The sequence below is a fragment of the Canis lupus genome, chromosome X (genome assembly GCF_011100685.1).
Source record: "Canis lupus familiaris isolate Mischka breed German Shepherd chromosome X, alternate assembly UU_Cfam_GSD_1.0, whole genome shotgun sequence".
Taxonomy (NCBI): Eukaryota; Metazoa; Chordata; class Mammalia; order Carnivora; family Canidae; genus Canis; species Canis lupus.
This window is the reverse complement of record NC_049260.1, coordinates 103,931,354-103,946,510: the sequence shown is the minus strand read 5'-3', so window position 1 is coordinate 103,946,510 and position 15,157 is coordinate 103,931,354. Positions and strand designations below refer to the sequence as shown.

Genomic DNA, 15,157 nt, shown 5'->3' with positions numbered 1-15,157 from the left:
GTGTCTCTGCCTCTCTGTCTCTCATGAATAAATAAATTCTTTTTTAAAAAATGTGATGGAAATCCATTTTTTTAAGAAAAGTTGCAAATATGATCTTCATTTTGTTTTAGTCAATTTCAAAAATGATTGGTTCTGGTCTATTACTAAGGGAAGGGACAGTTAGTAAGAAAAAAGAAGGAGGGGGACGCCTGGGTGGCTCAGTGGTTGAGTGCCTGCCTTCGGCTCAGGGCGTGATCCTGGGGTTCTGGGATTGATTCCCGTATCAGGCTCGCTTCAGGAAGCCTGCTTCTCCCTCTGCCTGTGTCTCTGCCTCTCATGAATAAATAATAAAATCTTACTGAAAAAAAAGAAAGAAAAAGGAAGGAGGCAGATGAAAATGGAGAGTCAGGGAGGGAGAAGTGGTAGAATTGTGGGGTAGCTAATGAGCAAAAGGATAGTGCTAAAACCAGACTGAGTTCATGAAGTATGATTCTATTCTTGACCCATTCAGATTCAGAATTTTCCTACTATTCCCCCCAGAAGGTATAATATTCCACTTGAGCACTTTATTGATTTCAATGTTAAGTACAACATTTTTACAAGATAATGTTAGGTACTAACTTCAAAGAAATGATGCAATAAGAAAGCTAGTTTTTAAATGCTTTATTTATATTAGAGTGAGAGAGTACCAGCAGAGAGAGAGAGGGGGAGGGAGAAGCAGACTCCTCATTGAGCAGGGAGCCCCATGAAGGGCTTGATCCTAGGACTCTGGGATCATGACCTGAGCAGAAGGCAGATGCTTAACTGACTGAGCCACCCAGGCGCCCCATAAGCAAAATATATATATATGTTTGTGTCATGTTCTTACTCTCCTAGTCCTAACAGAAAAATTCCTTTTAATATACCTCTCCCTAGCCCTTTCCCACATACTAGCACCTTCTTCACTGCTCCAGGAATCTTATCCAGTCACACAAATGTAGAAAAGCAATTTAATAATAAGAATATATTGAAGCCCAGTAACCTGTATGTTAATCCTATAGATCCTCAGAGCTATACTAAGTTCATCTTCAGTCTTTTTTTAAGGAAGAACTCAAATTCATTTGGGCTTTTTATTTTTTTATTTTTTTTTTTATTTTTTTTTAATTTTTTTATTTATTTATGATAGTCACAGAGAGAGAGAGAAGCAGAGACACAGGCAGAGGGAGAAGCAGGCTCCATGCACCGGGAGCCCGACGTGGGATTCGATCCCGGGTCTCCAGGATCGCGCCCTGGGCCAAAGGCAGGCGCCAAACCGCTGCGCCACCCAGGGATCCCCATTTGGGCTTTTTAAAAAGATTTTATTTATTTATGAGAGAGAGAGAGAGAGAGGCAGAGGAGAAGCAGGCTCCATGCGGGGAGGCTGATGTGAGACTCTATACTGGGACTCCAGGATCACGCCCTGGGTTGAAGGCAAGCGCTAAACTGCTGAGCCACCCAGGCATCTCCGTTTGGGCTTATATGCTATTTCTCAACTTCTGGAAGTCTTTGTGAAATTTGTTCTCCCCAAAGAACTATAGGGTTCAGATCTGTATACAATTTCCCAACAAAACTATAGTTAGGGTGACCACACAACATATTGTCCAACCTAGGGCATTTCTGAGTGAAAGGGAATTCTATCAAATAATTTTGTCAGGACAGGGGGACATATATGCACTGTAGGTACAATCAATGTTTAAATCTGAAGAACATCTTTTACTTTCCAATGGAGACATTGGTATTAAAGTTCCAACAACAAATTAGAGGGCAGAGGAGACAAAATTTGAAACAATTAAAACCCCGCACCATACCCCTGGCTCAAGAAAACGAACACATGAAATTTAAATATTTATTTTTAAACCCCTCACAACACTGGAGTATGCTTCACCTAGAAACAGTTTACAGGACTATAACTCTAATGAATAAGCAATATTAATTCCATTTCACGACGCAGCTGTGTTGTAAAGTTTCAAATAATCCATTTATAAACTTGTTGCTTTTGCTTTTACAAAAATATTCATCCAACCCATGATATGAGTTGCAAAATTATTTCTAGGCCTCTATAGATTATAAAGTGGAATTGCGTTTCAGTCACATGGCAGGTGAAAATTTCAACTGAACCATTCCTTCAAAATACAATGCATTAAAAGTAATTGTTACAGTATAGGCACCGATGAAAAGAACTTTCTTGGCATATATGACATGACCATGACTTATTCAAGTGTCTGTATTATTACAGAAGAAGAGGAGGTAATGGCCACTTTGACAAAAAACTGTATTCTTAACTCGAAGAACACCTTTTTTCTAATATTTGGCAATTATTCAGACTTTTAAGAAATTACTTCTGTGCAAAAACCAAACTGTGTAGATCCAAACAACAAACATTAACTACCAAAACAAATTAATATTAATAATTCTAGAACTACAGAAATATAGCCCCAGTTCAAAACTTAGGCAGGCATAATATATATACTGGGCTTAAAAGAAAAAAGATATTACCCATGTAACAGTACCATAAATATGACTGAAAATTAACTGTACAGTCTACCTTAACTTTGTATGGACACAGATCATCCTGTACTATGGTTATTTTCATATGAACTAGAAAATTCTTATTTAAATACCCTTTCAAAAATGAACAAATGATGTTTATGTACTGGATAATTATGAAGAACCAAAATGTATAAATAGTTTATAGGACATCTCACTACCATGAGGAAAATATGCTGGTGCAAGTTATATTCATACCTGTTGATCAGGTATTTAATCACATGGTTATCAGTTTTTACTTAAGCTCCCCAAATCCAAGCTATAATGTGCAATATGAGTTGAAGATCTTAAAAACGAAGCCTGTCAAATTCCTCCAGTATTGCAAAAAACCCATCCTTGGCTAATTAGTATTGCTTTAAATTTCCAACCATATTAAATAAGGGTTAACTGCTTCTTCTGCAAGAGAAGGTAAATACTGCACACCAAGAGGTAACTGTTGCTACATGTTGCCTATAAATGCTTCAAACACAGGGCTCTCAAATGGGATTGTCCTTGAGCTGCCTGGAAGATCATCCCAACTTGGTAGAAGGAGTCAATACTTTTCAGGTTTCATTTCCAAGAGCTTATTAAAAACTTCTGTTTAAGATGGTATGACTTGTTTCCACCTCCCCACCAATAGTCATTTTTAGGATATGCTTGTGTTTTCTTTAAAAAAAAAAAGTTTGAGGCTTGATGATTTACAAACGTTGACTATTTAGGATGCCTTTGAAAAACCTGTATGTTTCATGAGTGTACAGTTAACTAGAGATCAAAATATGAAAGGTATTCATCCCAGTAACTTAAGTAATAATGATACCTAAAAGCAAAACTGTATCTCGACATTTAGTAGAATACAGGTGAAACTATAGTATTTAAAAGTTATTCCTTACAAAATAATCTCTTTAAAATATAAAATGATAAACACCATCACAAAATAGTTGAAGAGCTTCTTCCAAATCTTCAATGTTGCAAATATCCAAAAGGCACATGGAGCTCATGAGTTACGCATTGTTAAGCTTGGAGTAGCTTTGGTGGGTTTCTCTGGGTCCGTATGAAATAGAAGCCAATAATAGGAAGTTCCTTAGGGGGATTCATCTGCTGAACACCTATAAAATGAAGAAAAACTGATATATAACTATGCATGTTTATATTTCTTACCTGTATGAATTCTGCAATGAAGGTACTGATTTAGCAAACTAAATTCTTTTACTGAATCTCATCAGGTAGACACTAAAATATAAAAAAGTTCAAAAATCTCTTCTGTAGGGGTGCCTGGGTAGCTCAGTCAGTTAGGCACCTGACTCCTGATGTCAGCTCAGGTCTTTTTTTTTAAGATTCTATTTATTCATGAGATAAAGAGAGAGAGAGGCAGAGACACAGGCAGAGGGAGAAGCAGGTTCCTTGCAGGAAGATTGATGTGGGACTTGATCCCGGACCCTGGGATCATGCCCTGAGCCAAAGGCAGATGCTCAGCCACCCAGGTGTCCCTCAGCTCAGGTCTTGATCTCAGGCCCCAAGTGGAGCCCCCTAAAAAACAAAATCCCGGGGATCCCTGGGTGGTACAGCGGTTTAGCACCTGCCTTTTGCCCAGGGCGTGATCCTGGAGACCCGGGATCGAATCCCATGTCGGGCTCCCAGTGCATGGGGCCTGCTTCTCCCTCTGCCTATGTCTCTGCCTCTCTCTCTCTCTGTGTGTGACTACCATAAAAAAAAAAATCCCGAGAAGAAGGGGGCAAGATGGCAGAAGAGTAGGGTCCCCAAATCACCTGACCCTACCAAATTACCTAGATAACCTTCAAATCATCCTGAAAATCTGCAAATTCGGCCTGAGATTTAAAGAGAGAACAGCTGGAATGCGACAGTGAGAAGAGTTCCCGCTTCTATCAAGGTAGGAAGACGGGGAAAAAAGAACTAAAGAAACAAAAGGCCTCCAAGGGGGAGGGGCCCCGCGAGGAACCGGGCTAAGGCCGTGGCGAGTGTCCCCAGGACAAGAGAGCCCCCTCCGGGAGAAGCAGGAGCTGCACCAACCTTCCCTGGCGGAAAGGGGCCCGCAGGGAGTTAGAGCAGGACCCGAGGAGGGCGGGGATGCCCTCAGGCTCCCTGGGACACTAATTGACACCTGCGCCCCGGGGAGAGTGCGCCGAACTCCCTAAGGGCTGCAGTGCGTGGATGGCTTGACCCAGGAGCAGTTTGGAAGGGGCTCGGGCGGAGGCTCCGCGGAGGGGGTGCTGCGCGGCTCTGGGAGCAGCTCGGAGGGGCTGGGTGGGGGCTCTGCACGGAGGGGGCTGCGCAGCCGTGAGCGCAAATCCAACAGCGCAGGCCCTGGAGCACTGGGCACTGCCGGGACAGGCAGACGCCAGGAGGGCCCAGGACAGCAAGGACGCTCCTGGCCCCGAGCTGAGCAGATGAGCGGCCCTGCCCCCAGAGCTACCAGGCTCCTGCAGACGGAGAGCTCCGGAGTTACTGTGGGAGCTGAATCCAGGGCTCCAGAGCTGGCCGCCGCCACTGTGGTTGTTCCTCCTGCGGCCTCATAGGATAAACAACCCCACGGAGCCCTGCACCAGGCAGGGGGCAGAGCAGCTCCCCCAAGTGCTAACACCTGAAAATCAGCACAACAGGCCCTTCCCCCAGAAGACCAACTAGACAGACAAGTTCCAGGGGAAGTCAAGGGACTTAAAGTATACAGAATCAGAAGATACTCCCCGTGTTTTTTGTGTTTTTTTTTTTTTTTTGCGTTTTGATTTGTTTGCTTCCCCCACCCTTTTTTTCCCTTTCTTTCTTTTTTTTTTTTTAAATTTTTAGTTATTTATGATAGTCACAGAGAGAGAGAGGCAGAGACACAGGCAGAGGGAGAAGCAGGCTCCATGCACCGGGAGCCCGACGTGGGATTCGATCCCGGGTCTCCAGGATCGCGCCCTGGGCCAAAGGCAGGCACCAAACCGCTGCGCCACCCAGGGATCCCCCTTTCTTTCTTTTTCTTTCTCATTTTCTTCTTTTTTTCCTTTGTTTCTTCCTTTTTTTCTTTTTCTCTTTTCTTTCCTTCTTTCTCTCCTCTCTTTTTCTTTTTCCCAATATAACTTGTTTTTGGCCACTCTACACTGAGCAAAATGACTAGAAGGGAAACCTCACCTCAAAAGAAAGAATCAGAAACAGTCCTCTCTCCCACAGAGTTACAAAATCTGGATTACAATTCAATGTCAGAAAGCCAATTCAGAAGCACTATTATACAGCTACTGGTGGCTCTAGAAAAAAGCATAAAGGACTCAAGAGACCTCATGACTGCAGAATTTAGATCTAATCAGGCAGAAATTTAAAATCAATTGAATGAGATGCAATCCAAACTAGAAGTCCTAATGACGAGGGTTAACAAGATGGAAGAACGAGTGAGTGACATAGAAGACAAGTTGATGGCAAAGAGGGAAACTGAGGAAAAAAGAGACAGACAATTAAAAGACCATGAAGACAGATTAAGGGAAATAAACGACAGCCCGAGGAAGAAAAACCTACGTTTAATTGGGGTTCCCACGGGCGCCAAAAGGGCCAGAGGGCCAGAATATGTATTTGAACAAATCATAGCTGAAAACTTTCCCAATCTGGGAAGGCAAACAGGCATTCAGATCCAGGAAATAGAGAGATTTCCCCCCCCCCTAAAATCAATAAAAACCGTTCAACACCTCGACATTTAATAGTTAAGCTTGCAAATTCCAAAGATAAAGAGAAGATCCTTAAAGCAGCAAGAGACAAGAAATCCCTGACTTTTATGGGGAGGAGTATTAGGGTAACAGCAGACCTCTCCACAGAGACCTGGCAGGCCAGAAAGGGCTGGCAGGATATATTCAGGGTCCTAAATGAGAAGAACATGCAACCAAGAATGCTTTATCCAGCAAGGCTCTCATTCAAAGTGGAAGGAGAGATAAAGAGCTTCCAGGACAGGCAGGAACTGAAAGAATATGTGACCTCCAAACCAGCTCTGCAAGAAATTTTAAGGGAGACTCTTAAAATTCCCCTTTAAGAAGAAGTTCTGTGGAACAATCCACAAAAACAAGGACTGAATAGATATCATGATGACACTAAACTCATATCTTTCAATAGTAACTCTGAACGTGAACGGGCTTAATGACCCCATCAAAAGGCGCAGGGTTTCAGACTGGGTAAAAAAAACAGGACCCATCTATTTGCTGTCTACAAGAGACTCATTTTAGACAGAAGGACACTTACAGCCTGAAAATAAAAGGTTGGAGAACCATTTACCATTCGAATGGTCCTCAAAAGAAAGCAGGGGTAGCCATCCTTGTATCAGATAAACTAAAATTTACCCTGAAGACTGTAGTGAGAGATGAAGAGGGACACTATATCATACTTAAGGATCTATCCAACAAGAAGACTTAACAATCCTCAATATATATGCCCCGAATGTGGGAGCTGCCAAATATTTAAATCAATTAATAACCAAAGTGAAGAAATACTTAGATAATAATACACTTATACTTGGTGACTTCAATCTAGCTCTTTCTATACTCGAAGGACTTCTAAGCACAACGTCTCCAAAAAAACGAGAGCTTTAAATGATACACTGAAAAAATAAATAAATAAATGATACACTGGACCAGATGGATATGACAGATATCTACAGAACTTTACATCCAAACTCAACTGAATACACATTCTTCTCAAGTGCACAGGGAACTTTCTCCAGAATAGACCATATACTGGGTCACAAATCGGGTCTGAACTGATACCAAAAATTAGGATCGTCCCCTGCATATTCTCAGACCATAATGCCTTGAAATTAGAACTAAATCACAACAAGAAGTTTGGAAGGACCTCAAACACGTGGAGGTTAAGGACCATCCTGCTAAAAGATGAAAGGGTCAACCAGGAAATTAAGGAAGAATTAAAAAGATTCATGGAAACTAATGAGAATGAAGATACAACTGTTCAAAATCTTTGGGATGCAGCAAAAGCAGTCCTAAGGGGGAAATACATCGCAATACAAGCACCCATTCAAAAACTGGAAAGAACTCAAATACAAAAGCTAACCTTACACATAAAGGAGCTAGAGAAAAAACAGCAAATAGATCCTACACCCAGCAGAAGAAGAGAGTTACTAAAGATTCGAGCAGAACTCAACGAAATCGAGACCAGAAGAACTGTGGAACAGATCAATAGAACCAGGAGTTGGTTCTTTGAAAGAATTAATAAAATAGATAAACCATTAGGCAGCCTTATTAAAAAGAAGAGAGAGAAGACCCAAATTAATAAAATCATGAACGAGAAAGGAGAGATCATTACCAACACCAAGGAAATACAAACGATTTTAAAAACATATTATGAACAGCTATACGCCAATAAATTAGGCAATCTAGAAGAAATGGACGCATTCCTGGAAAGCCACGAACTACCAGAAGTGGAACAGAAGAAAGAGAAAACCTGAACAGGCCAATAACCAGGGAGGAAATTGAAGCAGTCATCAAAAACCTCCCAAGACACAAAAGTCCAGGGCCAGATGGCTTCCCAGGGGAATTCTATCAAACGTTTAAAGAAGAAACCATACCTATTCTCCTAAAGCTGTTTGGAAAGATAGAAAGAGATGGAGTACTTCCAAATTCGTTCTATGAGGCCAGCATCACCTTAATTCCAAAACCAGACAAAGACCCCACCAAAAAGGAGAATTACAGACCAATATCCCTGATGAACACAGATGCAAAAATTCTCAACAAGATACTAGCCAATAGGATCCAACAATACATTAAGAAAATTATTCACCATGACCAAGTAGGATTTATCCCCGGGACACAAGGCTGGTTGAACACTCATAAAACAATCAATGTGATTCATCATATCAGCAAGAGAAAAAACAAGAACCATATGATCCTCTCATTAGATGCAGAGAAAGCATTTGACAAAATACAAGATCCATTCCTGATCAAAACTCTTCAGAGTGTAGGGATAGAGGGAACATTCCTCAACATCTTAAAAGCCATCTACCAAAAGCCCACAAGAAATATCATTCTCAATGGGGAAGCACTGGGAGCCTTTCCCCTAAGATCAGGAACAACACAGGGATGTCCACTCTCACCACTGCTATTCAACATAGTACTGGAAGTCCTAGTCTCAGCAATCAGACAACAAAAAGACATTAAAGGCATTCAAATTGGCAAAGAAGAAGTCAAACTCTCCCTCTTCGCCGATGACATAATACTCTACATAGAAAACCCAAAAGTCTCCACCCCAAGATTGCTAGAACTCACACAGCAATTCGGTAGCATGGCAGGATACAAAATCAATGCCCGGAAATCAGTGGCATTTCTATACACTAACAATGAGACTGAAGAAAGAGAAATTAAGGAGTCAATCCCATTTACAATTGCACCCAAAAGCATAAGATACCTAGGAATAAACGTAACTAAAGAGGTAAAGGATCTATACCCTCAAAACTATAGAACACTTCTAAAAGAAATTGAGGGAGACACAAAGAGATGGAAAAATATTCCATGCTCATGGATTGGCAGAATTAATATTGTGAAAATGTCAATGTTACCCAGGGCAATTTACACGTTTAATGCAATTCCTATCAGAATACCATGGACTTTCTTCAGAGAGTTAGAACAAATTATTTAAGATTTGTGTGGAATCAGAAAAGACCCCGAATACCCAGGGGAATTTTAAAAAAGAAAACCATATCTGGGGGCATCACAATGCCAGATTTCAGGTTGTACTACAAAGCTGTGCTCATCAAGACAGTGTGGTACTGGCACAAAAACAGACACATAGATCAATGGAACAGAATAGAGAATCCAGAAGTGGACCCTCAACTTTATGGTCAACTAATATTCGATAAAGGAGGAAAGACTATCCATTGGAAGAAAGACAGTCTCTTTAATAAATGGTGCTGGGAAAATTGGACAGCCACATGCAGAAGAATGAAACTAGACCACTCTCTTGTACCATACACAAAGATAAACTCAAAATGGATGAAAGATCTAAATGTGAGACAAGATTCCATCAAAATCCTAGAGGAGAACACAGGCAACACCCTTTTTGAACTCGGCCACAGTAACTTCTTGCAAGATACATCCACGAAGGCAAAAGAAACAAAAGCAAAAATGAACTATTGGGACTTCATCAAGATAAGAAGCTTTTGCACAGCAAAGGATACAGTCAACAAAACTAAAAGACAACCTACAGAATGGGAGAAGATATTTGCAAATGATGTATCAGATAAAGGGCTAGTTTCCAGTATCTATAAAGAACTTATTAAACTCAACACCAAAGAAACAAAGAATCCAGTCATGAAATGGGCAAAAGACATGAAGAGAGGAAGACATCGACATGGCCTCACAGAGGCCTCTCAGAGGAAGGCCTCTGAGACATCCTCACAGAGGAAGACATCGACATGGCCAACATGCACATGAGAAAATGCTCTGCATCACTTGCCATCAGGGAAATACAAATCAAAACCACAATGAGATACCACCTCACACCAGTGAGAATGGGGAAAATTAACAAGGCAGGAAACCAGAAATGTTGGAGAGGATGTGGAGAAAAGGGAACCCTCTTACACTGTTGGTGGGAATGTGAACTGCTGCAGCCACTCTGGACAACTGTGTGGAGGTTCCTCAAAGAGTTAAAAATAGACCTGCCCTACGACCCAGCAATTTCACTGCTGTGGATTTACCCCAAAGGTACAGATGTATTGAAACGCTGGGACACCTGCACCCCAATGTTTATAGCAGCAATGGCCACAATAGCCAAACTGTGGAAGGGGCCTCGGTGTCCATCGAAAGATGAATGGGTAAAGAAGATGTGGTTTATGTATACAATGGAATATTCCTCAGCCATTAGAAATGACAAATACCCACCCTTTGCTTCAACGTGGATGGAACTGGAGGGTATTATGCTGAGTGAAGTAAGTCAATCGGAGAAGGACAAACATATGTTCTCATTCATTTGGGGAATATAAATAATAGTGAAAGGGAATATAAGGGAAGGGAGAAGAAATGTGTGGGAAATGTCAGAAAGGGAGACAGAACATAAAGACTCCTAACTCTGGGAAACGAACTAGGGGTGGTGGAAGGGGAGAAGGGTGGGGGGTGGGGGTGAATGGGTGACGGGCACTGGCGGTTATTCTGTATGTTGGTAAATTGAACACCACTAAAAAATAAATTTATTATATAAAAAAACAAAAAACAACATCCCTTTCGTATCTGATTTTACAAACCTCTAATTAGTTTGTTTGTAAATTGGAAAAAAAGCGGGACATTGCCTATGAACATCTAAGGGGTTTTGAAGAGGAGCTTTAGTGTGCGAGTACAAATTGGCTTCATCAGATAGAATGTCTATGAGAATGTGTGATTTTACAGGCTATATAATTTGCTTCAAGTTAATCCCAGTGGCATCACAAATACAAACAAAGCGAAAGATGTGCCGATAAGCAACATGATTGGTATGGAGACTAGAATTAGTATTGCTTTATAAACTGTTGGAGCCAGGTGCATGCATATGAAAGTCTTATTTAAAAAGAGAACTAAAAAATTAAATGCATGAACTTTATTGAATGGGAACAAAGGTAAACCACCAAGTCAAGACACTATGGAAACTAAAGTCAATCCTAAGGACCATTTGTGGTTTTCACTGACCTCCTCTGTCTAAAATCCTTCCCAGGCAGGCTGGTTGGCTCAGCGGTTTAGCGCCGCCTTCAGCCCAGGGCGTGATCCTGGAGACCTGGGATCGAGTCCCATGTCAGGCTCCCTGCATGGAGCCTGCTTCTCCCTCTGCCTGTGTCTCTGCCTCTCTTTCTCTCTCTCTGTGTTTCTCATGAATAAATAAATAAAATCTTTTAAAAAAAGTAAAATCCTTCCCTTAGCTTTTTTTACGGGGGCTAAATGTAAGAACTTTAGCACTGGAAATGATGTGAATGGTAGTGTAATGAGGGTAGTGGCAAGAACAAAAGCATTCCTTTTTTTTTTTTTTTTTTTTTTTTTTTTTTTTTTTTTTATGATAGGCACACAGTGAGAGAGAGAGAGGCAGAGACACAGGCAGAGGGAGAAGCAGGCTCCATGCACCGGGAGCCCGATGTGGGATTCGATCCCGGGTCTCCAGGATCGCGCCCTGGGCCAAAGGCAGGCGCCAAACCGCTGCACCACCCAGGGATCCCCGAACAAAAGCATTCCTAAATGGTATTTACAAGGGCCCAAAATCAAAATATGCTCCATGACCTTTTGTCTGTACTCTACCACCAGGTGAAGGAGAAAAATACCCAACACAGGCCATAGGCCATTTCTTTCAGTGGAAAAGTATCTTTTCATGCCAGAAGATAACAATTCCAAAAGCTCATGTTTAAGATGGGCAACAAACAACACAGTTTTAAAACATGCAACTATTGAGAAGTGACTGAATAATTAGGAATAGTTGAAATGACCAAATCAAGGTCATGATACTACACCATAAACTTACATCCAGCAGAAAATGTCAAAATTATTTCTTAAATGACATGTCAAGCTTACTTTTGAAATTTTTCAATTAATTTCTTCACCATTTTATCAGTGATGCCAGGACAGGCGGCTTCAGCCACAGCAATGCTTTTCTCAAGTTCTTCAATGGCTTGATTCCTGCTAGCGTTATTCTCATCCTGCTGTTTAAGCTGAGAAAGATCAATAGTGACAACATTGAAAATACTATACTTCTTAACATAGATATCCAAAGCTAATGAATCCATACTTACTTCAGCAAATGCAGGTGTGATTATCATAGACAAACAGCTCAGGGTTTGCACAAGATCTTGCTCCTTCGAACAAATAATATAGATTACGTATGTGAAATTAACAGTCATGTTTTTCTTATTCTATAACAAGTGAGCACTAATTTGAATCCTCCCTCCCAAAAAACCCAACATAAGTCATGCCTCTATGCTTTATTCCCACCCACCCACTATCGATTATGATAGATATCCACGATTCCACTGGGTTCATGAATGTTTAGGTAAAATGCATTTTAAAACATACCAATGAGAAAAAAATAAAAATAAAACATACCAATGACCATCTAAATGACTTCCATGACCTTTACTTAATTAGCTTAAAACTAATGGCAAATGAAGCATACTAAGGACACAGTGAGGTACACGGGCATTTAGAGGTATTAAATTCTAATAATTTTTGGCTATCATAATCTCACTACATTAGTCCAACAGAGTCTATCTATCAAGAGGAAATGACTATTGCCATGCACATACTGCCCCATTCTGTAGCTTCTTTGGATCAGGCTTCTTTCGCACGGTGGTAAAGCTCCATTCGGGATGAGTATTATTTTCTCTGCTGGTGGATTCCCTAAAGAGATGGCCCAAAATACTAATATAAGTTCCTAAATAATTCTGCTTGGTGAAAATGCCAAATCAATGCAGCTAGACTCTGAAGAGTTGTTCTAATATATAAAAAAAATTATACTGTAAAAAAGCATTTGATCTCAGTTTCAGGTAGATACTATAATTTATTGAAGAAGAGCTGTGGTCCTCAACTCGTAAGTATGCATCAAAATCACACATGGAGACCTCTTCCCACATAGAAAAAGCCCTGCCTCCACCAATCCCCACTGACTGGATCAGGATCTTCTGTAATGTGGTTTTTGATTCTCCTTTAAAGTTCCATGGGCTACTTGCACAGGCAGCCACAGCCAACAAACCATTACAACAGGGTACAAAAATCATCCTGGTAGTTCTTATTCTTTTCAAAGATAGGGTAATTCAAATAAATGCAGGACACTGAGAGTATTAGCTAAAGAAACTTGGTGTTGCCTTTGTGCCAATTTGACCAGTGGAATGGTAAATTCTGGTGTAACCTACAGACTTCCCTAGTCTAAATTAAGTTATGGGCTTAGAATCTAAGATGTCAATGTAAATGCTGCAGTTAGAAAAACAGTGTAACTTTTTTAGGGGGGCTACAAAACATACATAAACGAATATTTAAATATATTAGTCTGATCACAGTTTAGCATGTGGGCAAGGGGTGGGAAAGGCCTGGAGGTCAGTCCTCCAGATGAATTTTGCAGGTTCCCCCCAAAGTATGAGAAGACATAGCCCCTTATCACTTTGGGCAAACTAATAAATCACTTTTACTCAAATCATATTCCAAAATTTTGTAATATACTTAAGTATCCACTAGGGGTTAGACCGAGACCATTTAAAACTAGAGCAATGCACTTCAAAGAAAAAAACCTGCTTCCAAATTCATTGTACTCCACAGACTGTGATTTTAAAAGATTTTCACGGTTTCTACAGTAAAACTTTAAAATAAGGTTTATATTTTATGCTAGAGAAAGCAGAACAGATACTAGTTAAAAGGCAATATTAGAATGGGCTACCTACATAAAAATTAAATGATTTGTACATACGAATCAGAGCCCTCTGAATCAGATTCATCATCACTGTGCCCTTCTGCCTTCCATCTCTTAAATCGATCTATCAGTTCGGTCAGATAAGAAGTCTTCTTTGAATTTTTTACAATGAATTTGTGTTTCAGAAGTTCTTTGGCTGTAGGACGCTAAGGAAAAATATGAAGGATGCATGAATATTTCTAGGCTCTTTTATGGTTGCAAGGGATGGTGAAAAATCATTTCAATTAAGCTGAAAAGGTAGATCTGAAAACTAGGTCTACAAACATGAAGACAACTAAAATGTTGTAGGGGTAATAAATAGCTAATTCTACCTTTTTTTAAAAAAGGATTTTATTTATTTATTCATGAGACACACACACAACACAGAGAGAGAGAGAGAGAGAGGCAGAGACACTGGCAGAGGGAGGAGCAGGCTCCATGCAGGGAGCCCGATATGGGACTCAATCCTGGGTCTCCGGGATCACGCTCTGGACTGAAGGCAGGGCTGTAAACCACTGAGCCACTGGGGCTGCTCTAATTCTACTTTTTGAAGTGCCTCAAGACAACCGAATTCAATACACTACCTTGGTACCAATTTGTTCAAGCCCAGGGTCAAAAAGGTGGCCTACCTACCAGCAAATGGACAGGCAGGGCCCTCTCAAAAGCAGAGAAACACATGGCAGGATTTTGAAAATAAGTAAAAATTTAAAAACATTTCAAATACTTTTATTATATTTAAGTTGAAAAAATGGATGACAGCTAGAGGGCTATAATTTATTATCATCTGCACACATCATATGATGCTCAGATTAAGCCTTTCTCCATCATGCATTAATTCATAGCACATCTAAATGCAAATACCAGGTGCTATGGGGGACATTTCTCCCCTAGTGTTTTATTAATATCAGCATAATCATTCTCAATTTAAAAACAGTTCCATCGAAACCTAGTTCTTGTACATTTCTAGCCCCTAGAAGTCACCAGGCAGCTTTATTTTAGAAACAGTAAAGAAAAAAAAAAGAATCAGTAAAGCAACTGTGATCAAATCTGCCAGGTAAATGAGTGGAGTTCACTGGACTTCAGAAAAAGCATATAACTTCATATGTTGGAAATTCAAAAAAAATGTGAAATGCACATATCACTTTTCATGAAAAATAAAAATACAGTTGAATAAAAATCACTGGATAGTTACACATGTACTTTAATGACTTCCTGTAACAGGAACTTTGTATCTCAAATTTCCTTCCTCCTGAAATAAGAAATG

At 40.4% G+C, this 15,157-nt stretch overlaps 1 protein-coding gene across 3 annotated transcripts in view; it reads right to left on the bottom strand.

The window, feature by feature from the left end:
* Positions 1–1,829: 1,829 nt before the first annotated feature.
* Positions 1,830–15,157, bottom strand: part of STK26 (serine/threonine kinase 26) — a 64,010-nt gene continuing 50,682 nt past the window's right edge. For 2 of the 3 annotated variants that reach the window (XM_038588312.1, XM_038588310.1), the window contains 5 exons: positions 13,912–14,060; positions 12,758–12,851; positions 12,248–12,310; positions 12,030–12,166; positions 1,830–3,629 (listed from right to left, as the gene is read on the bottom strand). In XM_038588312.1, coding sequence (XP_038444240.1) covers positions 3,605–3,629; positions 12,030–12,166; positions 12,248–12,310; positions 12,758–12,851; positions 13,912–14,060 — 468 coding nt within the window. In that variant the 3' untranslated portion in view covers positions 1,830–3,604. The remainder of the gene's footprint in view (positions 3,630–12,029; positions 12,167–12,247; positions 12,311–12,757; positions 12,852–13,911; positions 14,061–15,157) is intronic. The other variant, XM_038588311.1, reaches the window with a different exon arrangement.